Source organism: Balearica regulorum, chromosome Z (assembly GCF_011004875.1).
Source record: "Balearica regulorum gibbericeps isolate bBalReg1 chromosome Z, bBalReg1.pri, whole genome shotgun sequence".
NCBI classification, from domain to species: Eukaryota; Metazoa; Chordata; class Aves; order Gruiformes; family Gruidae; genus Balearica; species Balearica regulorum.
This window is the reverse complement of record NC_046220.1, coordinates 56,476,321-56,504,001: the sequence shown is the minus strand read 5'-3', so window position 1 is coordinate 56,504,001 and position 27,681 is coordinate 56,476,321. Positions and strand designations below refer to the sequence as shown.

The 27,681-nt window shown below is 39.0% G+C and overlaps 1 protein-coding gene across 2 annotated transcripts in view; it reads right to left on the bottom strand.

Moving 5' to 3' along the window:
* GLIS3 (GLIS family zinc finger 3) overlaps positions 1-27,681 on the bottom strand; it is a 188,432-nt gene that overhangs the window by 119,687 nt on the left and 41,064 nt on the right. For both annotated transcript variants that reach the window (XM_075741031.1, XM_075741030.1), the window contains exons 2-3: positions 20,003-20,201; positions 13,297-14,422 (exon numbers count right to left, since the gene is read on the bottom strand). In XM_075741031.1, the coding sequence (XP_075597146.1) occupies positions 13,297-14,422; positions 20,003-20,133 (1,257 nt within the window). In that variant the 5' untranslated portion in view covers positions 20,134-20,201. The remainder of the gene's footprint in view (positions 1-13,296; positions 14,423-20,002; positions 20,202-27,681) is intronic.

Here is a 27,681-nt window from a genome sequence, read left to right as displayed (position 1 = left end):
ATGAAGCAAGCAAATAAGTCAATAAATACAACACACTGTGCCTCCTCCTTACCAGGGACAGATGTATTTCATTTACTGTTTTAGCTTTCCAAAAACATATGTGTCTTTTCTACACAGGTCAAATACTTCACAACTTCCTGTGCAACTTCAAGTAACACATTTAAATTATTTTCTTTATCTGCATGTGTTTTTGAAGTGGTGACTGTTTGGGGAGGAGGGTGTTATGGCAATGACATAATCTTTTATCAGATCATGACCTTGAAAAAATTAAATTACTGTAAATTTATAGAACAGACAATTATTTTTCTGGGACTCAAGTCAAAACATTTTTCTTTGTAAAGATTTTAATAAACTTAAAAAGAAAAGCCTATCTGTTAGTAAATTAGGTGCATGGTTCATTAAGAGAAACTGCATCTTGTCTAAACTTTTAACTTCAGAAAGAAAAACATGCAGTTTCTGGAAAGTCTACTGATCAAGCAAGCCAAAATACTGAATGAGTTAATGCAAAGAACCTCAAGTATCATTCAAAAATTGGAAGAGTTCAAGCTATTTAATTCAGCTTACTCTTACCATACAAAGGAATTTAAAGAAGTAGTCATTTAAAAAAAAAAAAAAGTCTTTCAAGAAAAATGAAAACTCATGGAATGCATAGCACCACAGGGTATATATACCAAACCAAAAGTAATGAGTCCGATTGTAAAACACCAACAGAACAGTTCTCACATTTTCCGCAGTGTCACTCTAGAAGGAGGCTCTCAGGACCACTAGGATTGTACTTATATGGTCTTAACCAGACAGAAGTGAGCTGACTCTGCCTAAACTCTGACCTTGCTGGATACATGCCAGAATAGATCCAAATACCATGATTAGTGTTGCACACTGCTCCCACTGCACAGAATTTCACAAAGACTGTTTGTAACTAATACAGAATTGACGTAATCCTGTCCATAAAAGTTGAAAATGGGGGGGGGGGGGGGCGAGGAATGCAAATTGCAGGTATGCATAAGACAAGAATAGCCAAATCTGGTGTACTGTCCTCACCACATATGATGTAAAACCTGCTAGCCTAATTTTCTTGTCTTCCTTGTGACAGCATGTCAGAGTCATACTGCACACCCATGCTCTTCCTCTCCAACCTCTAGAGAAACAAGCAGCAGCAGCAAGAAACACTCCATGGAGGCAGTAGGTTGTCTAAGAAGATGCACCACAGCATGCTTCCAGTCTCTACAAACAGCATAGTATGTTATAGAAATGTTCTACATCCATTCACATCCAGACATACTCTGTATCCACACCTGAGACATGATTCCCTCATTATATCTAAAAGGGAATGTGGAGCTGCCTCACCCTGCTCCAACATTGTCTTGTGTCCTCTGAGCCATTAAAGGCCTCGTGCTTGTCAGTTATATTGTATACTGTTGAGAAAAAACCAGTTCTCTCCAGATAAGGGCTGAGAGACAGATAACCTACTAGCTTTCCTCATTTTCTGGGTATATAAATAAAGCATAGTTTTGTCTCACTCTCTTTCCTTTATAAAGACTGCATTTTTACTGCAACAACTTCTCATAGTTACTCATCCTTACCAAAGCACTTCATTCCCATCTTTTGTTCCTCTTTGAAAACTCCTAACATCTTTGAGCTAAAATTGTATCAGAATTTCATAGTCATGGAAGCCTCCAGGGGCTGGATGTACATAGTCCTCCTTCCTATAAGCAATCAAGAATTCTCCTTATTCAGCTCACTTTAGTCTTCTCTGCCTCCCTCAGGTTCAGAGTGGCCAGGTGTACTTTTTCCTTGCCGAACAGGTATTTTTGCTTGATGGTAACGGAGGGTCTGTCACACCAACAACATACAGCATAAACTAGAAGCCAGTTGATGTCATTTTTTTAGATTTCAGTAAAACTTTCAATACTGTCTCTCACAGTATCCTTCTGGACAAAATGTCCAGCATACGGTTTGACAAAAACATAGTGTGATGGGTGAGCAACCGGCTGATGGGTCGGGCCCAAAGAGTTATGGTAAATGGGGTTACATCAGGCTGGTGGCCAGTCACTAGTGGGGTTCCCTAGGGCTCCATTTTAGGGCCAGTTCTTTCTAATGTTTTCATAAATTACTTGGTTGGAGGACTAGAAGGTGTGAGCAAGTTTGCGGATGACACCAAACTGGGAGGAGCTGTTGATTCCATCAAGGGGGGGAGAGGCCTTGCAGAGAGATCTGGAAAGACTGGAGAACTGGGCAATCACCAACTGCATGAGGTTTAACAAGGGCAAGTGCCGGATTCTGCACCTGGGAAGGGGCAACCCTGGCTATACGTACAGATTGCATGATGAGACGCTGGAGACCAGCCATGCTGAAAGGGACTTGGGGGTCTTGGTCAGCAGCAAGTTGAACATGAGTCAACAATGTGCCCAGCCTGCCAGGAAGGCCAACCATATCCTGGGGTGCATCAAGCACGGCATTGCTAGCTGGTCTAGGGAAGTGATTGTCCCACTCTACACTGCCACTGGTGCGGCCTCACCTCGAGTACTGCGTGCAGTTTTGGACGCCAGAGTACAAAAAGGACATAAAACTATTGGAGAGTATCCAAAGGAGATGGTGAAGGGTCCAGAGGGGAAGATGTATGAGGAGAGGCTGAAGTCCCTTGGGTTGTTCAGCCTAGAGAAGAGGAGACTAAAGGGAGACCTCATCGCGGCCTGCAGCTTCCTCACGAGGGGGAGTGAAGGGGCAGGTGCTGATCTCCTCCCTCTGGTGACCAGTGACAGAACCCGAGGGAACAGAATGAAGCTGAAACAGGGGAGGTTTAGGTTGGATACCAGGAAAAGGTTCTTCACTGAGATGGTGGTCAGGCACTGGAACAGGCTCCCCAGGGAAGTGGTCACAGCACCGAGCTTGACTGAGTTCAAGAAACGTCTGGACAACGCTCTCAGTCATGTGCTCTGATTCAGCTGGTCCTGTGTGGAGCCAGGAGTTGGACTCGATGATCCTTATGGGTCCCTTCCAACTCAGGATATTCTATGATTCTATGATTTTAGCCTTAGTTCATCTGCAAAAGCCCATGGTGATGGATTCAGTGAGCCCTCTCTTCTTACATAATGAAAAAAAATAAAGTACCCAGATACTAGTATGATGAAAGAAGTATAAGAACTACAGTAAGTAAACAGAACCTGCTATCATGAGTTCATTTTTGCTGTTTTCTAAGCCTTGCAAAGACTATCTGCAACATATGACCACTATGCATCTTGCACTGATAAGTGTAAAAGAAATGACAAAATTAACTCCAAAGATTTTCACTGTGGGTGGCTGAAGGATGAGGGGAGAAGATGAATTTCCAAATGGGCCATCACCATTTTTCAAGATGTGTGATGATTCAGACTCAGTATTCAAGATTAATGTAGCGTTCAGTGGCCCTTCAGCAACTCTTGACAGCCAGAAGCAGAAGTAGCAGACCTCTGCCTTCAGAGGAAATGTCAGCTCTCACAAATAAGCATGACAGACTTCTGAGAACCTTATCACAATTAAAGCAGATCAACAATCTTGCAGATGGCTTGTTTTTAATTTGGAACCAAACTCTCCATTAATTCACTGAAATGCCATGTTCCCAACCCAGGCTTCACAGAGATTCATTTTAACTGAGTTTAACAGTCTGAGTTTAACTGGTGATGTGTTGTATATTTTCAATCACTCTGCCTGCAGAGCTATCAATTATAATGATTTCTACAGTATATGCTCAATCTGTATGTCTCTTTCCTTGACAAGTTATGCGATAATGGACCTGCTTCACTGGTGCAGACATAAAATCAGTGTCAAAACTTAGTAGCTCACATATTGTTAATTTACAATGGATTCAGACCACATTTGTCCAGGCATTCAAAAGCCAAGAGTCCTTGTGAGTCAGTCAGAGCTGAGCAGCCTTGTTTCTCAACAGTGGCTCATTTTTAAAAAGGACTCTCAATTATCTCAGCAGTCTCAACATAAATATACCTTAATTCAGTTTATGTATAGCCCACTCCTTTAAACAAACAAAGCAGACCTCATGTTCATGCCATCTACAACTTCTGTAACAGATTACCATCAAATACTTTAAACAAAGTTCGACAAGTGTGTCTGAATCACTTGGAAACTGTAAGATCACAGGACTGAAACTTTGTCATACCAATTATGTAAAGCCACTGGACAGAAATCCATGCATTTTTGCAAGCAGGCAAAGCAGGCTTTTCGTGGAACAAAAGAAGCTTTGTATTTTTCTCTTATGTGACGACTCCTAATTAGAATCAATGATTTTTTATTGTTGGCCCAGATAAGCTTGTTTGCATAGCTGTAATTTCTTAAAACAGAAATCTAAATTTTACTAGGAAAATACATCCATCAGCAGTATGACAGACCTTGAAGAAGAACAGTGGCATTGCTTGATGTTTACATCTGATTAACATTGGAGGCAATTCTGCAAGTGTTAAACAGTAAAGAATATAGTAAAGAGCCAAAGCAATTTAGTTTTGTTTGAATGTATTTATAGAAATGTACCAAGAGTACCCATAAAAGCACGCTGTCATCTTTTCCTTGAGCTTCTGCCAGTTGATGACCAATAGAAAGCATTCAAAGAGGGAGAAAAGAGAGAGAGGGGAATTATTTATAACAACTCTTTGTATCAAGCACACTGCATCATGGACAGATGAGGAACATTACATTTCAACATTTCATGCAGAGACAGCTCTTAAAAAAGAGTTTCTTACCACAGTGACATCTCTCTAACACAATTCACTTGTGATCTTGAACTTTGTAATGATGTTTGTTAATTCTCAAGAGCTGAGTACTCATGGAATAGAGTTGATATGTATCTCTAAAAATGATGGCAAGAAAGTATCAATCCTAAATCAAAATAGTGTTTAACAGATAGGAAAAACAAGCACTCTCAGTAGATAAAGGTGACATAAAAAAATCGCCATGTAGCTGTACTAATGTTTAGCAAACCCAGATGTGTTGAATGAGCTAACCAAGTCCCACGGCAGTTCTAGACAAAACAGTCACAGCACCCTCACTAGCTCCTCTTTCTGAATTTCCTTTTCCCAGTTAGTTCAGCACTCTACACAGACACAGACTGTACTTTCACAATTACTACCTCTAAAAAGATCTCCCTGTTTCCACACAGCCTTGTTCAGAAATGTTTGTTCAGAAGTTATTCAAGCTCTGTTAACACAAGATCAACAGCAATTGCCTTTCTCTAACAGAGGACTCCGCTCCACTGGCTGTATTGGCAATATCCTTGTTCAAGAAGCCTATTTAAACCATTTATAGGGAGAGTTCACTATAATCATGTTCTGAACAGTGCTTAATCTTTACTTGTCCAAGTACTTTGGAAACCTACCCTGCAAGTAATTATCTGCAAAAGTACAAAAGCTTTTAGCATCTGCTGAATACCACCTCAGCTACCAGGGATCAGAGTGAATCAAACTGATTCTTGGCTTTCTTGGGGTTTGGGCTACTGTGCCTGAGACTGAGGGGAGACCTTCTCATTCTCTACAACTACTTGAGAGGAGGTTGTAGCCAGGTGGGTGTTGGTCTCTTCTCCCAAGTGACAAACAATAGAACAAGAAGAAATGGCCTCAGGTTGTGCCAGGGGAGGTTTAGATTGGATGTTAGGAAAATTATCTTCACCGAAAGGGTTGTCAAGTGCTGGAACAGGCTGCCCGGGGAAGCAGTTGAGTCACCATCCCTGGAGGTATTTAAAAGAGGTGTGGACGTGGTGCTTAGGAACATGGTTTAGTGGTTGGACTTGGCAGTGCTAGGTTAATGGTTGGACTTGATGATCATAAGGGCATTTTCCAACCTAAAAGATTCTATGATTCTATGTAAGTATGTGTATAAACCTGCGTTCAAAACATACCATTGAGGTCAATGGAATCACTGAGCTGTGTGTCACTGACTTCAGGATTTGGCCTGGAAGAATGTCACTAAAGTCTATGAGAACATTGCTATGCAACTTGCTCTTTAAAAATTCACAGGACCAGTCCCTTCTCTTGATTCCATTAAACATTAAGTCAGTAAAAATATCTTAAACTAAATTGGAATGCTGAAAAAAATGTCAAAAAGTACCTTAGCATGTCCAAATCCTTCAGAATATATTTATTTGCATTTGGTTTGCAATATATTTAACTCATACATTCATATGTGCACAAAAAGGAATGTGGCATTTTTCCATTTCTTAATTGCTCTGTACAAATAATCCAATGACTGTTCTATGATGCTTAATTCTCAACATTAGTTTTTAAAGCCTGTGTTCACAGATAAACCATCAGACTTACATGTCTGGGAAGTTTTCCACAGAACACCAGAAGCATTAATTAAACCTCTAATCCTTAGGAAATCAGCGTCAATCACCTGAATAAAAGCCGACAGTGTGTTTACCTTTGCTTAAAACTGTATTTCCTTTCTGAAGAAGTCACATTGCAATGCACACTATAATCTATTAACTAGTTCCCTCTGCTTCTCTCGTCCTTTCTTTAAAACAGATTCATGTTTTGTAGGAATGGTTTGTGTTGTGACTGTATCTAACTTGCATTTTCTGTTTTCCCATCAGATATTGTTAGGCTTTTCTATCAGTAAATGGAAAGCTTCATCATTTACTCACCCTGTTCCTGATACAGGTCCAGCCATCAACCAAACAGGAATGATGAAAAAGCAAGGTAAAATTGGCAGAAAAGAGCAGAATTTATCTAAAAATATTTTATGGCTTGGAGAATAATCTAGTTTCCAAATACTTCGCATAGATGTGCTCCAAAACCACAACCTTAGCATTAGCGCCCCAGTTTTGAATTCAAATAATTTTCTAGTTTTTTCAATTACAATATTTTTCTAGTTTTAAACCCTAGTATTAAAAACCAAACCAAACAAACAAACAAAACCCAAACCAACACAAATCAAGCCACCAAAAAAATCCAACCTCTAAATTTTTTGCAGTTGAAATTTTGGCAGATACAGAGTTTGATTTGGGATTCTGCATTTTAAATAGAAGAAATTTTTAAGCGTGCTTCATTTTTTTTAGTTTACCATTTATTTATAGTTTGGTACAGCAATGAAAAAAATCTCCAAAATGTTCCATTAAAATCATGCTACAGGGAAATGAAAACAAATAAAATATAATCTTTGTGCCTAACCACAAGCACAAAGAGCTAATAAATTCCAAACCTTTCCACACAAACACAAGTTTTTGTGCAATTAGGAAGGTCATTGTTATTTTTTTGGTACTTCACAGTCATGTTCTGGATTACAGTGAAACTAAAATAAAGCCTGTTTGAAAAATTTCATTAAAAATCTGTCTTAAATTTTCCAAATATCTAAGTCAAAATGCAATAAAAGCTGCTTCAAATACTTAACAGGAAAATAAAATTCATTAGAAGAACAAGAATAAAATCAGAAGGTTCATAAACTTTATTCTGTAACATAAAATATGATTCTCTGGTTATCATTTTTCACTGTCATCAGTTCTACATCTGCACGTAGAAGGGAGTTTGGTTTGCATTTTTTAATGCCTAAAGAGATGTTTTGATATTAAAGGTCAGTACTTTGGATACCATAAGCCTTCAGGTGCTCAATGAACTCAAGTGGAAGTTGTGCTTCTTAGGCAGCCACAGCAAAAACTCATATTACATTTTGAACTATGGTCATATTATATATTTCATACTGAAAGAATAACATTAAAAGAGCACAGTACCATTGCTGAGAGGTAAGATTTATTAGCTTGGGCTAGAAGCCATCTGATGTGATCACATGAGTTTGAGCTGTTTATGGAGGCACACCCACAATTCATAATTTGTTTTTCCTTTAAACAGCTAAAACATCCTCATCAAAAACAGTAGGTTACTAAGATTGCACCAACTTGTGAGAGTTAGGAAGTCTTAGCTTTACAGTTGCAAATTAAAACTCAGCTTTTCTGTGTCTTTACACCATGATATAGTCTAATTACTCATACATCTCTGCCTTTTCCATGGTATTTCTGTTTCAATTAATTTACTGAATTAGTGAAAAAATGGCCACTATAAACTTGGTGTTTTCTAACTCCCAGCAACCTGACTTTACAATTAGATTACTGATTTTTTTAACACTCTTTACGACTAGGTGCTCAATTGCTACTTTAGCATAGTGAAAAATTCTTCTGCAAGTATGTAAGCAAAAACAAATTAAAAAATTTTTATAGTTTTTATTTTGTCAAGACTTCAGTGCAACATAGGCTTTGATATGGTCTCTCCATTAAGAAACAGTGGCATGTGCTGTACATAAAATACATAGTACATGCCACATATAACACACTATATGAAAGCACACTGCTAAAGCCTGAAGATGGAAAAAAAATTCCAATAATTTTTGCAGAATGCATTTCTTGGTTTAAATCCAAATTTCGTCTTAAACACCACCTTCCAAGTACATGTTCCTCAAACAGCACACACACATCTCTCTAAATACTCATGCTCACCCAAAGATGTTTGCTTGTGTTTCAAAAAAGTATTATACAAGTGTTTTAAGTTTTATGTTCTTTCTTTTTAACCATACCTTCTGTTTCACATGCTTAGTAGACTGATGTGTTGTGGGATAATTTCAGATATTTAGCAGATGTTAAACGGATGTGACTTCAAATCTGACAGGAATACTAGCAATTTCATTGGTTTAAATCACATCAAGCAGCTGTGATAAAAAGAACAGTAAATGTATTACTATCCTGTACTTAAAAATACTAATGGCATTGTGCTGAGGCATAGCTCAGAATTTACAGAAAGCAAAAAGATTGCAGTTTTTAAAAGGGGAAGCATTCCCAATGTACCTGAATGAAGCTGCAAAGAGAGAGCCTGAAATTTATCTCTAGCAACATGCTGTTGCTATTTACACCAGGATAAATATATTAAGCTTATTCTTTGCATAGCAGGATAATAAGGCTAATTAAGTACCTCTTATTGCAGCTGAACTTGAAAAAGTACAGAAATACTCACTATAAAAGAAGGAACACTGATTAGAAAATAAGGTACAGCCAAAGAGAGCAAAAAAAATCAGCATTTGCCAATTGCTACTGTGGAGTCTCCACAGCTACCAAGAATTCTCTTTTTTTCCAATCCAGAGGAAATCTGAGGGAAACTCAGATACTATTGTGTGGTAACTGCTGGCAAATGTTACAGATTTTATCTCAACCACTGGCGTACTAACTGCTTGTACTTCAACACCAATTTTTCATTCAACTTCTTCTTTAACTTTATATAAAGAAGCTTAGGAATAGACACTAACTACAAATTACCACATCATGAATAATTTTTTTTAGTCTTTAAACCAGGTCACTGAAAAGAACCATTCCTGATGCAGTACGTTGGATGTTTTAATGACAGTAAGGAAGCCCAACACATTTTAATAGCTATTTAATGAATTCCTATTCCAAGCAAGTCAGCTTCAGCTGAGGTTTCTTGTATGCAGGTACTCTTCAACTTCACAAATTTCCATGTATTAAAGGAAGGCCAAGTATAGTCATCTACTTTGGCTTCCACATAAAATAAAATGCAGGATTCCGTGAAATTCACACTTTTTAAAATTAAAGTGCATTTTTTAGAACCAGTCTACTAAAAGTGGGCAGGAACGAAAAATATACCATGATTTTTCAGTACACAGAGAAAGTATATTGGATCAAATTCCGAAGACCTAATCTGAACGTGTAGCTTTGGCAGTGAGTTCAGTTAAAGCTGAAAAAAAAGAGCCTGATACACAGAAAAACAAAAATATGAAATAAATCTATCAGGACCAGTATGCAACTGTTTTCCACTCCACCCTAGTTACTTTCGTACAGAGGGACAAGTACGTTCTGAGTTTTGACCTTAAGAATGCTTGACTTTTAAGTTGGGATCTGATTATCATGATCGTCACATGTTTTTATGTGCTGCTATCTGATTAATACTCACGCTACACCACTTTCATCTTCCAGAATCAAAGACTGCTCATCCAGAACAAGAAGGAACTAATGACTAGAGTGTCACTTGTAGCTATAGTTCATCACTTCAAATTTTTGTTACATAGATAAATAGAAACCAGTTGAGATGTGCCAAAACAAATGCTGGGGTCAAAGGAATATTCTGCTTGGCTCTGATTTTAACTATAAGCACATCAAGTACTGCAGTCCTAGCTGTTCTTCAAGTCTCTTTTCAAATATATTATTTCATCACCACAGAGCGATAGCAGAGAAGAATAAAATTACTTTATGAAGTTCAGCTTACAATTAGTTGTGCATCTGATTATGCATTATCTCTATTAGTGTTATAGTAATATAACTTAGAAGTAACCCTGGCCTTGTATTAATAAAACCTCACAAAGCTTGCTGAACTATCACAGCAATCCATAGGGATATACAACATGGTATATAATAATACATTTTCAATGCTCAGCTGCACAGAAACAAGTACTGCATGATAAACATACTGACTAGGACCCATTGCAATATACGCTTGTGAGAATATTGTCTCTTGCAAAATGTTAGGAACCGTCAACACATACAATGCTCACACAATGACTAGTGCTGATGTCACTAAGGTGACTAGTGTAACTGGCTGCCTTTGATTATAGGATGTCTTGATACATTACATTTAGTTCCTCCCAAAGACCTATTACTTCTGCTATATTGTCTGTAGTAAATCTGGTTGGTTCACATAATAAATGTGTATTTGGGATTTTCCCTTCCCTGCTTGGTCTACCAGACTGCCTCTTATTAGTCTGCAAACTGCAGAGGACGTAGAATTTTACTTCATAATTAGTTTAGAGAAGGAGGCATCCTACATATAGAACCAGAAAAAAAATTCTAGAAAGATCCTAGGTGGACAAATAAAGATTATGAATAGATTGTTTTGATTTATCACTTAAATGCATAAATTCATAAAGGTGTGGTGAAAAGTTTCGGATTTGTCTGGCACAATTTTTTGTTATTTACAGAAATCATGCTTCACGATCATCTTGGCCAAACTGATCTCCCTAATACCTCACTGAAAATTTCAGTTTAAAATCTTAAATTATATTGATATGATTGTAAATTTCACTGCTTGGTGAGAAAGGTAAGAAGTCTGGCTGAAGTACAGTTTCCTAAATACACTGAGAGACTTCCAGACCATGGTCCCTTGTTATTAGAAAACCAAATAAATTTTTTCAAAATTCACACCATTTGTAAAATGGTAAGGGAAGAAAGCAGCAAGCTGTTTCACTCAAACCCTGCTAAAGAATGCCATTTCTGCATGCTTGTCCCAAGAAAGGGGGCCTATGTTCCAGATTTACATGTACATTACGAGGGTTATCATGTCACCCTGAATATTTCTACATTTCATTACACTTCTAAACATGAAAGCAAGATAAGCATGTGGCTGCTGCTTCTGACATGCAAACTTCTTGGCACTATCCAGCAATACTTGCTGAAGTTCAGTAAAATTAATCAGACTTAAACATCACACATGTTTATGAAAGCAATCACTCTTTGAGGAGCTAATATAGACACCTCTCATTTTTTTTTTGTGACACAGCATGACTTGGCACACACTTTAGTTTAGTAATCTCAAAAACATTATCATATGAAGTACCTTATTCACTTACACATTAACATATTTATCATCAATGAATGATGATTCCTTCAAAGCTAAGGACTCCTCAAAGAGGCCTCATAATCATGAGAAGGTCACTGTGAGCATCCTTTCTGTGCAGGCAGGGCAGGGAGTATACACTGCTACTAACATAATGTTTTCCCAAGTCTTACTGGATCCCTCATCATAATTCTCCTACTAAAAAGACCCTGGCTACTTGCATTACTCTTTTTTCAGTGCTCTTTCCTCACTCCTGCCCTCTTTCTTCATACTGTTGTCTGTCCTCACTCATCTGCTGATGTCTGTCTCCGTCTCTTCTTTCCCATGTGCTATTGCCTTGAAAAATTACTTCCCTGACTCCTAATAATTCTTTTTTCTCCTTCTCTCTCTCTCCGCAAAGCTGATAAGGAATCCCTGAGGACGAACTGAAATTAATGGTAAACTCTGATCCAGTATATACGGAGAGCAGAAAAGAGAATATTGAAAACAATATTCAGAGAGCAGAGAGCCTGAGTTCAGGCTCTGGTGTGACAAAACAGAAGGGTAAAGAGTCTTTCCAGTGTTGTGACACAATCTCTACCAGGTCCTTTAAATTCAAGAGAGAAACCTGGGAAGATATCTGCTGTCCCTGAAGGAGATTGGCCCTTTAAAGTAACAAAAGTGAAAGAAAAAACTTTCCACTATCTACTGTACAAACAAACATCTACATCATGGTAAGAAAATTATTTAACTAGGCACACAGTGAAATAGACTTCTAGCACCAATTTATATTTCACAGCATATAAACAAATATGCTTTTTTCAAGTGACTAATAATCAGCAGATATTCCTAGAAATTATATATTCATTGTTTTGTTATGTTATGCTGAGGACTGGAAATGGATCTGGTGAGGCCGCTTTCTGCTGTGACTTAAATAAGGACTTAGTACAGGTAAGCTAATCGTCATCAAAATACAGACTATATATAAGGCCAATCAAGAACCTGAATTGCAGAGATTATAGATGGTTTACTGGAGTCTGAACATAAACTGGGTTTACTGGCTAGATTGCTACCCCATGTGATTACATATGTGCGAGAGTGACTCGCAGTGACCCTAAGAAAAACAGCAAGAAAAACATGACTTTGGGGGTTGAATGCTCACTGCTACAATCTGTGAACAGAAGTTGTTATGTGTTTCATTCCTACTGTATTCATGGAAACAGGGCTGTGGGTCTGGGTTTTTTTTTAGTAATGAAACAAACAACTGCCGTAAAAAAATACCCAAGTCTTCTCAGTTTCTCATAGTAACATTATGCAAGATCCTGAAAATTCCTCAAGTCGCAAAGGAGTAACACGATGCAAGAATATTTCAGCATAATCATGTCATTTATTCTGCAACACTTTCCCTGCATATATCCTTCATGCAGATACTTAAGTGCTCATAGTACTTAAGTTTTGCTTTATGAAGATCTACCATGTCACTTTTGCAGTCTACAGTAAGTTTGTAAATTTAGAAAACAAAATTTTGTCTAATCCTATTTGTCAGTACATATCAAATTAAAGAATACCTTTCCCTTCTATCGAGGTGGAAAGATGGAGCAGACATTCATTCACACAGACCAGTTAAAAAAGCACACCATTAACTAGGAAAAACAAAGGCAAAATTACATTTTCTCTATATTTTCCTAAGTAACAGAGAGCATTTTATTGGTGAGACAGAATTCAGACTTACTGTGCATTTGTTCGGCTTCTCTCCTGAGTGGACTCTCATGTGAATCAGCAGTTTATAACGGGCATTAAATGGCTTGTACCTTCGTGGGCACCCTGCCCAGAAGCAAGTGAAGTCTTCTCCCTTCCTCTGGTCTATATGTATCCTCTCTATGTGCCGCACAAGTTCCTCTTGCTGGTCATACAGAGCACCACAGTCAAGCCAGCGACAGCCATGCTTGTCATTGTAATCATCTAGCTCACCATCTTCGTCAAGCAGGGAGTCTGGGGCAGGAGGTGGCACAGGCAGTGGGTGAATGCGACCGGGGAGGCTGTGCGGATGCCGGTGCTGGTGAGCATGGTATGGTGGGGGTGGCCCTTGTGGAGGAGGCGGTGGCAGCAGGAGTGGAGGAGATATGTTGACCGTATGGCCTGAGAAGTCACCCAGCCGTTCATTTTTCAGGACACCCACCGTCTGATTGTCCATGGGTGGCACACCCTGCTGGATCACCATGTTACTTGTGGCGGCCATCTGCAAGCTAGCTTGCTCCAGCTGCTGCATCCGCTGGTATGCACCAGCCCCATTCTCAATGTACCCTGGGAAGGTGGCGTTACCATTAGCCATGAGTAGGCCTTTCTGGGCAGTTGGAATAGAGCAATTTTGGGGTATGCAGCTTCCTCTCACTCCCAAAAAATGTCCGTAGACCTCAGGCTGTGGGGAGACGTTTGCTGGTGATGTCCTGGAGCTGTTGATGTAGGCCACCAGAGAGGTTGGAGATGTACGGATGATTGTATTGAAGTCAATACCAATGCCGTCAGACAGAGGAGATAGAGAGAGTGTTCTCTTTTTGGAGCGGACTGGTTGAGACTGGGTTGAGGAATGGCAAGGACTAGAGTAAGGGGAATGCTTATTTTCCATGCCATATAAGTAGGACGGTAATGAGTTACAGACGCAGTTACCGGACACAGATGTTCCAGGTGAAAAATTTAGAAAGTCACCCAGCTCACTGACATTTTGTAAACCTTGGTCAGGAGGAACAACAGGAAGCGTCTTGTACCCATGCGACCACTCTTGCTTAACACTCAAAGTGGACTGACTTTCTGACAAACTTAACGTTGTAGAGGCCAGAGACTCGGCTGACAAGAGTGACCTAGAATAAAGGCACAATAAAGTAAGTAAGCAGTTAGACAATTCAACAGTGGTTCTTCTGTCTTCACACACAAATAAAATTAAAGAAAGGCTACATGTGAGAAAAGTTCTCCCTAATTCTAGGTATTCAACACTCTCAAAGTACCAGCAGACATACACAGGCAATACATATGTAACAAGGTCATTTAGGAAACCAGCTTTAAAATGCCAAGATTTTGAAAAAAATTTGCTGTAAAGGTTCTTGATACATCACTGCAGAAATCAATGCAATTTTTTTCATCAGCTCTGGTGCAAATAGGTTTGGGCTTCTGAAGCCGAAGCTCCTGCTTTGTATGAAACTCCTATTGATTTGAGTTAACTATTCTTTTCGCTGGCAAAGAACGGGAAGAAAACTGATTAATAAAGAATAAATATTTAACCTGAATGACTTTGCCAATTGTAATGCATACAAATAGTATTCTCTACAGAAATAGCTCAAGTTTATAAATACTGATAATATCTAACTTTACAAAACAAACAAAATAAATGAATAATGTAGAAGAACTGGTTGAAGGGGTTTACTTAGTTCTGATTTGGTGATGTATCTGCCTCCAAGTCAGCAATCAAAATTTTTCATGAAAAGTGTAATCTTGCTGTTATCGTTGGTTTTTCACAGAAACATTATGAAACTTGTTTATGCCGCAAATATCCTACAGGTAGCTTAAAAAATAATTCATAAGCTCTTAACAATATTGTTTTCTACAGAAAGGTTTAAAAAGGAAATACAAGGACATCAGGGTCTCTGATTCCTGGGCGCAAATGCTGGGTAGAGGCCAAGTGGATTTATGTCTTTATGTTTCCAGTTCACACCTTGGCAGAGTTGGATTTGCTGCCAGCCAATGGTGCTATCAGTATATTAATTTCTACTTTTAAGGGGTCTAACAGCAGGAAGAAGCAGGTATGGATCTAGACAAACCTGGAAATCTCACAGTCTCTGCATCTTATGTTTTGGGGATTAATTTCTGGGTTTATTATTTTCACAATACACTTTTGAATAAGCATAGAATTTAAATGGTGGATCAAGTACATAGGAAATTTAGTCTCTCTTCTAAATCTAAAATACATTTTTTAAGATGGACAATTCAATCACTGCTTCTCAGCTTCTCACATAAAAAACAAGATACACAATAGTGCCTCCTAGGTGGTCAAATTAACTTAAAAAAAGACAGCTAATAAGTATTAATAGGTATTTTAAATACCGGGTGTTGAAAAGTATTTCTGAAAGCTAAGTAAACAGTATATGAAATATTTACATGCAATAATCCAAAGGAACTGTCATGTATGCAAGAAATAATGTATTCTTATTTACAAAGGTAAGTTCATATAGTCAGTTATTTATGTTTATTTTACTGCATGGTTTTATAGTGCTACAAACTTCAAATTTCTAAAAGAGTATGCATCATAAAATTCTAAAAACAAATCTCATCTCTTTTTTGATACAGACAGTTACAGCAAACGCCTTTGAGGAGGCACTTCTACGTATTTTACTTGCTGCTTTTTTTTTTAATAGGGGAGCAAGTTTTGATGCCTACTTATGGTAAGCAATATTGCAGTTGCTTCTCAGTTGTGCAAGATTTTCTTATAGACACTGCTTCAGGAAATAGGGATCCACAGGACAGATCTGTTAAGGGTCATAATTGTGTTGTATGTCTGCCCCACAGTCCTACTGCAGTGACTGCAGCTTTGGTGGAGATACATGAAACTACTTAATTTAAGAATTAGTGGTAGGCTAAAACTGGGGATCTGAATCCGATTTAAAACTACATCAGTCAACCCAAGAGGAACAGATTCTAAACAATGGCTCTGGAGATATTCCCAGTGAATATGGCAATATTTATCAAATTTCCATGATTTTGCTTGGTAAATCAACTTTTCATCTCTGAGATGTGTGGATTATCTTTCAGTTAGATCAGCAAGGTTAAAAGAATATATGGAAACGCTAGGTAAAGTCATTCAGGCAAGAGAAACATATATAGCTTTCCATGTTCAGTTCTAGCCACAGAGGCTAAAGCTGAAAAATCACAGTGTCTGTATTACCTTATTCTGCCCACCACATGACCACCACACTCCCTGAGTGATCGTTTTTTTCCGACTACTTGATATTACAGCATTTTCCAGCACTGGAGAGTCAACCAACATGAAGAAAGAGAAGTCAGTTTGCAGTGAAGGGCTGGATCATGCTGCAAGAACACAGCCCAGTCATTGCCAAAGAGCTGGAGGAGGAGAATTGGCATCATGGCTGCCCCTTCAGCCCCTTTTTGTCTAGTTGGGAAGGTTGGCATAGGCTAAGGGAGAGAAGATGTAGTTTGCAGGTGCCACATCTGTACACTGAGATAGCTCACAAACAGCAAAAATGTAGCTTTAAATATCACCCAGCCTTGCTGTGGTGACATATGGGATAGATAGGTAAACAGTCCTTTGCTCAAGATACTTGCTTTTTAACGGATGGTTGATTTGCTGTATCAGAATAAGAAACATCCTGTCCAGGCTGAATGTCAATATACGGTACTGTTATGGAGATTATGTTATTCCATCAGGGTTTAAATGGCACTTTCAAAACAGAGCACTGATGAAAAGCACAATTAACATGCTGACTACAATTTGCATTGAGAGAAATAAGAAAAATGAGATTGTTATATCAGGTCAATCTTGTGTAAGATTTAGATCTGAAGGAATTATTTGTGGGAAAAAAAAAAATATTCAGGCTGTTGGGTCTGTTATCAACAGGCTTTGTTACAGCACAGTTCATTATAGGCCAGTTAAATCACATTAGCATGTTGTGACTCCAAATGCAGATCCACAGTCTTCATCAGAGCAAGGAAAGTAAGTAAGGTTTGATTTTTCCAGGCTAGGCTACATATATATTTATATCTGGAAAATATAAATAGGGGAGTTTATGCCAGCTTGATTAAATTTATAAGTAGGGAAAAAAAATCATGCATCAATATAACAAGTCTATTTTTGTAACATCAGGAATTTTAATCAGACGCATAGTAGAACCATGTCATTCAAAAAGCTACTAATGCCTAACACAAAGGGGCATTCCCATCAGTGAAGCTGAAGAAAAACTGCATTTTCAGAGTCTCATAACAAGAAAAAAATAAAAAGTTGGCCCAGAATGTCAAGTATACAATAAGTAAGAGCCAGATAATCTGAAGAAGCCTGGTTCTCACTTAAGCCTCTAAATTCAAAAGTAACAAAGATTCCTGCTCCCAAAACAATTTCTTTAAAACCCAGCCTACGCTGTGACTAGTTTTCTGGGGGAAAATAAATATACCTAAAATGAAAATGAAAGGCTAGGTATACCTCTGAGATGGTATTAATTGGGACGTCTGTTTATTGTAACCTAAACCACCTTGAGTTTGACTAGATCTTTTATGAACATTTACAAGAGATTTCTGCAATTACTTTCTATTCTCACTCTGTGTTCAGAGGCCACAGTGTCCAGTATAACCCAGAATCTTAAACATAACATGGAAGAGTGAAAACTATGTCTTCTTATCTTTTTACATGGTCTTCTGTTTTACTAGCCTAGTTTGCTCTTTCCTAGGTCCTTTTCCTACTTGCATCAAAGTAAACGGCAGTATTACATCTGGTTTCAAGCAGCACAACCAAATAATCTGAAAAAGGTTTTGGGAAACTCCCTCTCAAAAAAAAAAAAAAAAAGGGAAAGGTTTTACCCGCCACGGTCTGTATACCAAAATCTGATGCTATCTGTAGCAAAACTCCATTTTTGCCAACCTTCTTCTTTCTTCCAATAGTAAAATCAAGACAAATTGTTTTGATTTGGGTCAATTCAGCAAATAATCTGGTTTGGATTGAGCTGCCAGAGCACAGTTCATGATGCCCAAGAGATACAATGCAGAGAAGGCACTCAGCCCATGAAGGATTATGGAGTCATCTTAGGCAATCAGTTTAGGCAAATGCAGTTTATTGCTGCAGCAATTTTTTTTTTTTTTTTTTTTTTGGGGGGGGGGAAGTGTTTGCACAATCTGTGAATGAAAATCTGACTTTAAACCTGTCTTGCCATATAAAATAGTCAATTTGAGGGCAAAATTGCTGAAATGGACATTCTTTGTGTGACAAACTGATTTTATAACAACTTCATTGATAAATCATTAAAAGAGACTCTAGGGACCCTAGAGCCTCAATTCTGCAAGAGTTTCAACCTCAGTTTGCCCTTAGTAAATGTTTCTTTAAAATAAAACCAAAAATGTATAACTCAGTACTGTCATAGTACACCCCACCACACATTCAGATAAAAATAACAGTGTTTGGAACCACACAGGCGCACCTAAAACTTATTAAATAAGTAGTAATTACATAATGATATTTTTATATCACCAGGTTTGTTCTGTCGCAAAGACATGTCCCTGGATTTGTCATTTGTCATCATCTTAGCACTGAATGTTTTACTCTGATATGTTTACATAAGAAGCATAATTATTTTCTTAAATTGTCCTAAGGGACTGGGTCTTCTCAACTGAAGTGACAGACATGTCACAAACTATCTTATAGTAAAGCAAGGTTTTCTTCCAGTTACATAATAACAACTTTAATTATTTCAAGAACATTCCTTGGCTTGTAATAAAGTGCTATAGTAAAATGTAAACTGTTGTGGAGAATAAAGACTCTTGTGGCCTTTTGTAAATAAGAACAGTTACATTTCAACTCAGAGGGCAACTGTTGCACGACTCACATCTACAAAAGTGGGAAGTAGCTTCTGAAATAACACACCAGAATGTTTTCTCACTGTATGTTTAACTAATATCCAGGGATGTGCTTAATGTATTTGCACGGAGGTTGTGAAATGCCTGTCTTCCCTTCATTCATGTTTGTCAACAATACTCATAGCCATAATCTCAAAAGTGATTTAAGCATTTAAAAATTAAATTAACAAACATTTATCTCTGGTTTAGTGATATAAAAAGGCAACATTTACAGGGAGAGGCCATAGTTTATATTAAACTACCCACCAGAGGTAGGAAAATGAACAAGTTTTCAGGGACACAAGTCTAACACAGATAAAGTTAACTGCTGGCTCAGTGCAGACTGGGAAAAATTGATCTGATTAACTTAATTATGTAAACAAACAATTTGAAAGCAAAGGTATTCGATGAGGAGCGAGCAACGTTAGAAGACATTTAAGTTTACTTTGTCTGATATTAGTGTTACTTGACAGGCACCAACATAACACTATGGTAAGCTTAAAACAGGTCACTGCCCCTGAAGATGTAACATGTGGACTATTTCTGCTTTCACCCTCCGTAACATTTCCTGTCTTTAGTACAAAGACAGAGTTAAATGACTATAAAAATCTTTATCTAACAAAAAAGCCCTACTGAACATAGAAAATGTGTGGCCAAATTTCACCCATGATTTGAATGACCCAAACAGTATGATTATAGCTAATGTGAATTCAATTGTGTTGAATTAAATTTCCCATGGCATAATAGAACATCATTTAGGCCGTTTTAATCAAAAGAAAGGTTGCATTTAAATTACAGGAGAATTAAAATAATATAAAAAAGTTACTCAGGACCTTGTATCTGATGGAGAAGCACTCAGGCTGGAAGCATCCATAAAACCCTGTAAGCTAGGGCTGGTCTGGTTGCATGCTGCTGAAACCAGATTAGCAGGAGGTGAAACAGGTCCCAGCTGCTGAACTGTCATGGGACTGCTGGTGATTTTGTTGCAGATGCCTTTTCCAATGGACTTGCACCGGGGTCCATAACCAAGATCTAAAAATAAACAAGGCAGGTTAGTATTCATCTCCCATGAACCCATAATGAGGCTACAGAACTCACATCACTTTGTAAAGTAGGAAAAGTGACTGGAACTGAGTATCTTCAGATAAGGATGAAACAGGGGACCAATACAAGGATTTTGCAAACTTATCTGAACACAAAAAAGCAGTATTTTAAAGGAAAATTAATAAATTATGCATGTTTAAAATGTATGCTGAAGTACCTAAAGACCAGGCATCATGGATAAACATCAGGGAAAAAACCCACTGGAAGAGTCCTGGTAAAAGAGCAGCCCTCAGCTGAGGGACAGCCAAGCCATAAGCTTTCTCTGAAGGAGGAGGGAAGAGAAAACCCAAGGAGGGTGAAGGAACCCCACTATGCATTGAATCCTGCTGAACCCCACAGCTCCAAGCCATTGCAAGCCCTTCCAACATTCCTACCACTGGCCATCCAAAAAGCAAGGGGACTGCAGGCATGCGTGCACATTGCAACCCCTGCAATAGGTCTGGTGTGCTGGATCGCACGGGCTGCATGTGTCCCCTGGCAGGAGAGAGTTACGGCTGGAACCCAGCATTCCTCAGAGGTCTGTGGAGAGGAATTTGAGCTGGATCAAGCAGAAAGCATTCTGCACTTTCTTTAAAAGGCCACAACCTGCTCTTAATCGCTGCTGCCATGACTCAAACTAATGGCTATTGCACAGTGGTATGAGACGATTACAGAGGCAGCTGGGAAGTGGGACAAACCGGCAAAATGCTCTGTGTACTTTGTGCTCTGATTTAGGTCACAGATGGTGGTTTACAAGATCCCCTGCATTAAAACACATCAAGATTAAAATGTACATGGTAATATGGAAGTTGTTGGATATCTAGCAAATTCTCATCACAGTTGGAAATTAATAATTAGATGATTCACATTTCTAGCTGCTTCCCCATGTTCAGACCACTCTCTCAAGCAGGATAGCAACATCAGGACAAATAGTGAAAAGTACTTAAATTTAAACCATTTTCTGAATTAAATCTACTTTTGACTTGCTTCTACAACTCACATACTAGTTTTTCTCAAGGATGTTCAAATGGGTAGTGAACTTCACAAAGAAGTACATTAAGGCATTTATGGGCCTCACAGTCACAGGAAGAAAATCCAACTCCTTCAATCTCCTCCAGATCAAATAGGATTATCTTTAAAAATTGCAATTAACTCTAAAAAAATTGCAAATTATAGCTTTTTTTTTTTTAAAAAAAAGAGAACAAATAGGTATCTCTGCAAACAAAGCAGGACTTGTGGGTGATGTGATGGCTGGAGGCTGTCTTGGGCATAGCTATCATGAAATGATAGAGTTTTTTATTCTTGGAGAAGTAAGGAGGAGGGTCAGCAGAACTGCCACCTTGGACTTCTGGAGGGCAGACTTTCGCCTGTTTGGGAACCTGGCTGGCAGAGTCCCTTGGGAGGCAGTCCTGAAGGGCAAAGGAGTCCCCGAAGGCTGGACATTTTTTCAGAAGGCAATTGTAAAGGTGCAGGAGCAGGCCGTCCCCATGTGCCAAAAAGACGAGCCAGCAGGGAAGACAACCAGCACGGCTAAACAGACAGCTCTGGCTGGAACTCAGGGAAAAAAAAAAAAAGAGAGTTTATGGCCTTTGGAAGAAAGGGCAGGCAACTCAGGAGGACTGCAAAGATGTTGTGAGGCTATGCAGGGAGAAAATGAGAAGGGCCAAAGCCCAACTAGAACTTCATCTGGCTACTGCCATTAAAGACAATAAAAAATGTTTCTATACATACATTAGTAACAAAGGGAGAATCTCCATCGTTTATTGGATGTGGGGGAAAACATCATGACAAAGGATGAGGGAAAGGCTGAGGTACTTAATATTGTCTTTGCCTCAGTCTTTAATCATAAGACCAGTTGTTCTCAAGGTACTCAGCTCCCTGAGCTGGAAGACAAGGATGGGGGGATGAAGTCCCCATAATCCATGGGGAAATGGTTAGCAACCTGCTACATCACTTAGACGCACACAGGTCTATGGGGCTGGGTGGAATCCACGCAAGAGTACTGAGGGAGCTGGCAGAACTGCTCACCAAGTGACTTTTCATCATTTATCAGCAGTCCTGGCTAACCGGGGAGGTCCCAGTTGACTGGAGGTTAGCAAATGCGACACCCATCTACAAGAAGGGCCGGAAGGAGGATTTGGGCAACTATAGGCCCTGTCAGTCTGACCTCAGTGCCAAGAAAGGTGATGGAGCAGATCATCCTGAGTGCCATCACGTGGCACGTACGGTACAACCAAGCGATCAGGCACAGTCAGCATGGGTTTATGTAACACAGGTCCTGCTTGACTAACCTGAACTCCTTCTATGACAAGGTAACCTGCCCATTGGATGAGGAAAAAGCTGTGGATGCTGTCCACCTGGCCTTTAGTAAAGCCTTTGACACCATTTCCCACAACATTCTCTTGGAGAAACTGGCTGCTTGTGGTTTGGATGGGTGTACACTTCACTTGGTAAAAAACTGTCTGGATGGCTGGACCCAAAGAGTTGTGGTGAACAGAGTAACATCCAGTTGGTGGCCTGTCACAAGAGGTGCTCCCCAGGGCTCAGTACTGGGGCCAGTTCTCTTTAATATCTTTATCAATGATCTGGACAAGGGGATTGAGTGCACCTGCAGTAAGTTTGCAATGACCCCAAGTTGGGCAAGAGTGTTGATCGGCTGGAGGGTAGGAAGGCTCTACAGAGGGATCTGGACAGGCTGAATCGATGGGTCAAGGCCAACTGTATGGGGTTCAACAAGGTTCAGTGCCGGGTCCTGCACTTGGGTCACAACAACCCCATGCAGCGCTACAGGCTTGGGGAAGAGTGGCTGGAGAGCTGCCTGGTGGAAAAGGACCTGGGGGTGTTGGTCAACAGCTGGCTAAATATTAGCCAGCAGTGTGCCCAGGTGGACAAGAAGGCCAACAGCATCCTGGCTGTTGTATCAGAAATAGTGTGGCCAGCAGGACTAGGGAAGTGATCATCCCCCTGTATTCGGCACTGGTGAGGTCATACCTCGAGGACTGTATTCAGTTTTGGGCCCCTCACTGCAAGAAGGACATTGAGGTGCTGGAGCATGTCCAGAGAAGGGCAATGGAGCTGGTGAAGGGTCTAGAGCACAAGTCTTATGAGGAGCGGCTGAGGGAACTGGTGTTGTTTAGCCTGGAGAAAAGGAAGCTGAGGGGAGACCGTATGGCTCTCTACAACTACCTGACAGGAGGTTGTAGCCAGGTGGGTGTTGGTCTCTTCTCCCAAGTGACAAACAATAGAACAAGAAGAAATGGCCTCAGGTTGTGCCAGGGGAGGTTTAGATTGGATGTTAGGAAAATTTTCTTCACCAAAAGGGTTGTCAAGCATTGGAACAGGCTGCCCAGGGAAGCAGTTGAGTCACCATCCCTGGAGGTATTTAAAAGAGGTGTAGATGTGGTGCTTAGGGACATGGTTTAGTGGTGGGACTTGGCAGCACTAGGTTAATGGTTGGACTTGATGATCTTAAAGGTCTTTTCCAACCAAAACGATTCTATGATTCTATATGTTTATTCCTGTTTCAGAGGTCTGTCCCTTCTTTTCAAATTATTATTCTTCTTTTTGACTAATTAGTAATATATCACATCTATATGAGGAGCACTTACATGATTCTCAGTCCACTGGGATCCTAAGTACTTTGTAAATTCATGTATAGATGTTGCAAGTTGATTGTTTGATCCACCACCAAAATGCACTCCTTGGGATGAAATATGGCAGCCCTTTCAGAAAAATAACTTACTCATTTTTACTACTTTGAAACATAAGTGAAGAATATAGCATCTGGCTGAAAATTCAGGGTAAGGAAAGACAAAAACATTAAATAACTCATCCTGAAATTTGCTGGAAGAACTGGAAATTTCCGAGGACAAATGTGTAAGAATTCCTTGTACTGCACTCAACTCTATTGTGGGTACCAGAAAAAAAAAGCTTTTAAGCTTTGTAGGATTATTATCTGCTCTCACTAAAGTTGTCCAATTAAATCAAAAGAATAAGAGAAGGCATTTCATTTTCTCTCTTTTGAAGCAGTTGTTAGTTTGAACTCACTAAAGCTGAATCAGTGTGCTACTCCGCAGTTGCTTTTAGAATGTTCCAGAGTGCTAAAATGGAACCAGCCAGGAAAAATATAGACAAAAAGTGTAAGTTGCCCCTGGTAACAATACGAATGCCACTCTTTTTAGCAAAAGGCTGGATAGGGCGAAGTTAAAAATTTACATGACACATTCACATCATATAAAATACATAATGCTACATAATATGCCTATGTGTCTGTGTATATTACATATGTTCAGTCAGCTATTTTTTAGACAAGTGCCTTCAGTATGTAGAACCAAAGACTTTCTGCACCAAAGGATAGAAAAGACAAGGAAGCATGCTGTAACAACGTAAGAAATCCAACTGGGTTTGACACTGAACCACAGTTGTAATCCTTGTAAAGCATATATATATTTACTACTTAGTAAGATGTAAACCTATTATTTAGCATTGAGAAAAGCAGCTCTACCACAAAAAATGTACCAAATATATACTGATTCTTCCCTGGAAGACACCATAATGTCCTTCACTCATAAGCCACTTGCAACAAATTTAAATGGTAACAATAACATTAACATGTACTTTATTATATCCAGGAAATCAAGGGCTGTGCAATTTTAAGATTTTCATTACAGACAGGCCATACGTTGTCATCTGCAACCATACAGTGAAATTGCTATTTATACATTGTTAAATCTGAGCTGCTTGAAACTTACATGTTGGGGAAAAAAACCCCACCAAACAACAAAAAACAACAACAAAACACCCCCCCCCAAAAGTAAAACCAGAAAAGGAAGTAGTGTCGAAGTGGTACTATTAAATACAGAATGTTGCATGCTCACTACATCCCAGTTTCCCTTTCAATTATAGGGTCTGCTCTTATTATTTGTGCATAAATAGCACCTCAGTGATGTCGAGAACAGCTAAGAGCATTTGTTGTGTAAGGATAATGATGAAGGCCAAAGATGGTGCGGTCACTGGTCACTGAAAGGAAAAAATGAAAAAAGGAGTACTTTGGAGAGATTGTATTACTGGGATGACAGACAAAAATAATGCGAGACTCTGGTCACGATAAACATTTGTCTGGGCATTTCTCTAATGCAGAAGGGAAGGAAAAGATTCTGTTCTTTTTATCATTGATAAACATTTGCTGTTATGGGGAAAAATGACAATTGTTTCACTTAAAAGGCCAGGGGTGTGGGGGAGAGAGATTATCAAGAAAGAATCTATCATCAGCTCCTAGCATTGAATGAGACTGCAAAGTAAAAGACTACTGCTATGAAAAGCAGTCGTAACATTCTATCCACCGTTTCATACAGGTGTAAAAGTGCCCAAAGACCATCATTAATACCTCATTTGTGCCCTGCAGGTCACTGAGCAGTGATTTGAATCAGGCATGAGCATACAATCCCAAGTCTGTTGAGCTAAGTCAGAGCACAAGATAGGAAGCTTGTGCTGACTTTGAGCCAGCTGCAGGAGGACAGACCACATCTGATCCAGCATGAAGTCAACAGGTGGAACATGGACATCCGACCTGCCATGAGTCTGCTGCTAAAAGGCAAGCTGTCAGAAAACGTGTTCAAAAGTGCTGAATAGATGTGAACTGGTAGAATCACTATGTCCCACATCAGCATTTGGCATCATATACCCACAGTTGCAATAGGAGCCCTCAGTCCAAGTTTGCTGTAACATTGACTCAAAGCCTGAAAATTTCAGGACAGTGAAAGGACAACCAGGAATTCCTTAATGTCTTCAATCTACATCAGCTGAGATAAATGGGTACCTCTTTGGAGGATATCAGTGGTTTTGAATGAGGCTGTAGATTCTAAGAAAAATACACAGACCTAATATTTTCAATGAGCAAGAGAAGCAATTTCCTTTCTTATATACTGAGATATAAATCAAGAGATAGTCCAATAAAGGCAACAATGGTTAAGGAGGTGGAATCAATCCTGAGCTGGCTCACAGGAAGAGCTATGGTTGATTAGCATGTCATTTATTCCAAATAAACATATTACACATAAATCAAAACTGCTCTTTATCAATAACTAACAGGAATAGTTAACAAGTATAAACAGTAAAAATATTTTATGGAAATATTTTAATCCATTCACTTCCTCGTTCATTAGCTTGCCTATTTTCCGTGTTTATTCTCTATAGTTGGTTAATAGTTAAGCTTCACTCATCCTTGACATGCAACAAATATTTCACTGCAATCTTCTGAAGAACATCTAAAGAATACAGAACAGTACAACCACTCTGATTTAGGTACACTGAAGTTCAGATGAGATTTCTTAATTTATATCACTATCCTACTTTTTTGGAGGCAGAGTCCAATATGAAATTATTTCCATTTAAACACATTTTCTTTTATCAGATATTGACTGAAAACCAACCAATTACTTTGTCTACTTCTCCAAGTCAAGAGTAGTAACTTGTTAATTCTGCCAAGTAACTCAGGTTATAAAATGAAACTGCTTCACCGTATCTTTGAAATTGTAAACTATGCTTCCCATGTATAAATGATAACACAACAAAAATGTAACAGCAAAACCAGTTTTAATTGGTGTTATGAAATGCACAACATACCCAATACGTAACACCAAACTCCCTCATCTCTTAGATCAATAAATTCTGCAATAACTGAATTAATCAGTATGAAAGCAAGCTATTAACTTTATCTGAAAATCTGTCCTGTTGATACTGTTAGAATAAGAGCTAGAAATAAAAGAATTGCAACAAAGGAGCAAAAGGTAATTTCCTTAGGGGGTTTTCGGTCTTTTGACATACAGTAATTAAGAGTTTTGGAAACAGTTGGTTTTAATGTTTCCCTTGTAATTGGCTTCCAGTCTCATTTGTGTGGATTCTGTATTTACCAAAACGGGGAGAAAAGGGCATGCCCAAAAAAGCATATTGTAAGAGAATAAATACTAAAGAGGAGAGAGACCAAAGCAGTAAGTAAGACTGTGTCAATGTATACTTCACATAGACTAGACATAAGTCACCAAGGCCTTTTCAAACCAGTTGGTCTTTTTCCACAACACAGTGAATCTTCCGGATCTTGCAGCCCCCAGCTACCACGTACATCTTTGCTGTGTGTCAGCATATCTGCAGGGCTGCTGGCACCCTGGTTGGAAGGGCTCCACAGTAGCTGCTGATTGAACAAAACTCAAAGGTTTGCTTCAAAGACTTGTTTACAGATGGGAAGCTTCCTAAACCCTCTCGGGGCTGCCAAACCTTTCAGGCTTCCCCTCCACCAATTTTAGTCATATTATTAATGTCTATGAGAGAGTATAGCACTTGTCCCTTTGTGCTTAAACACACTGACTGCTTTTCTGTTGTTACTACATCCAGCTAAGAGGCACTACTGCAGGCCAACTACACTGACAGAGGC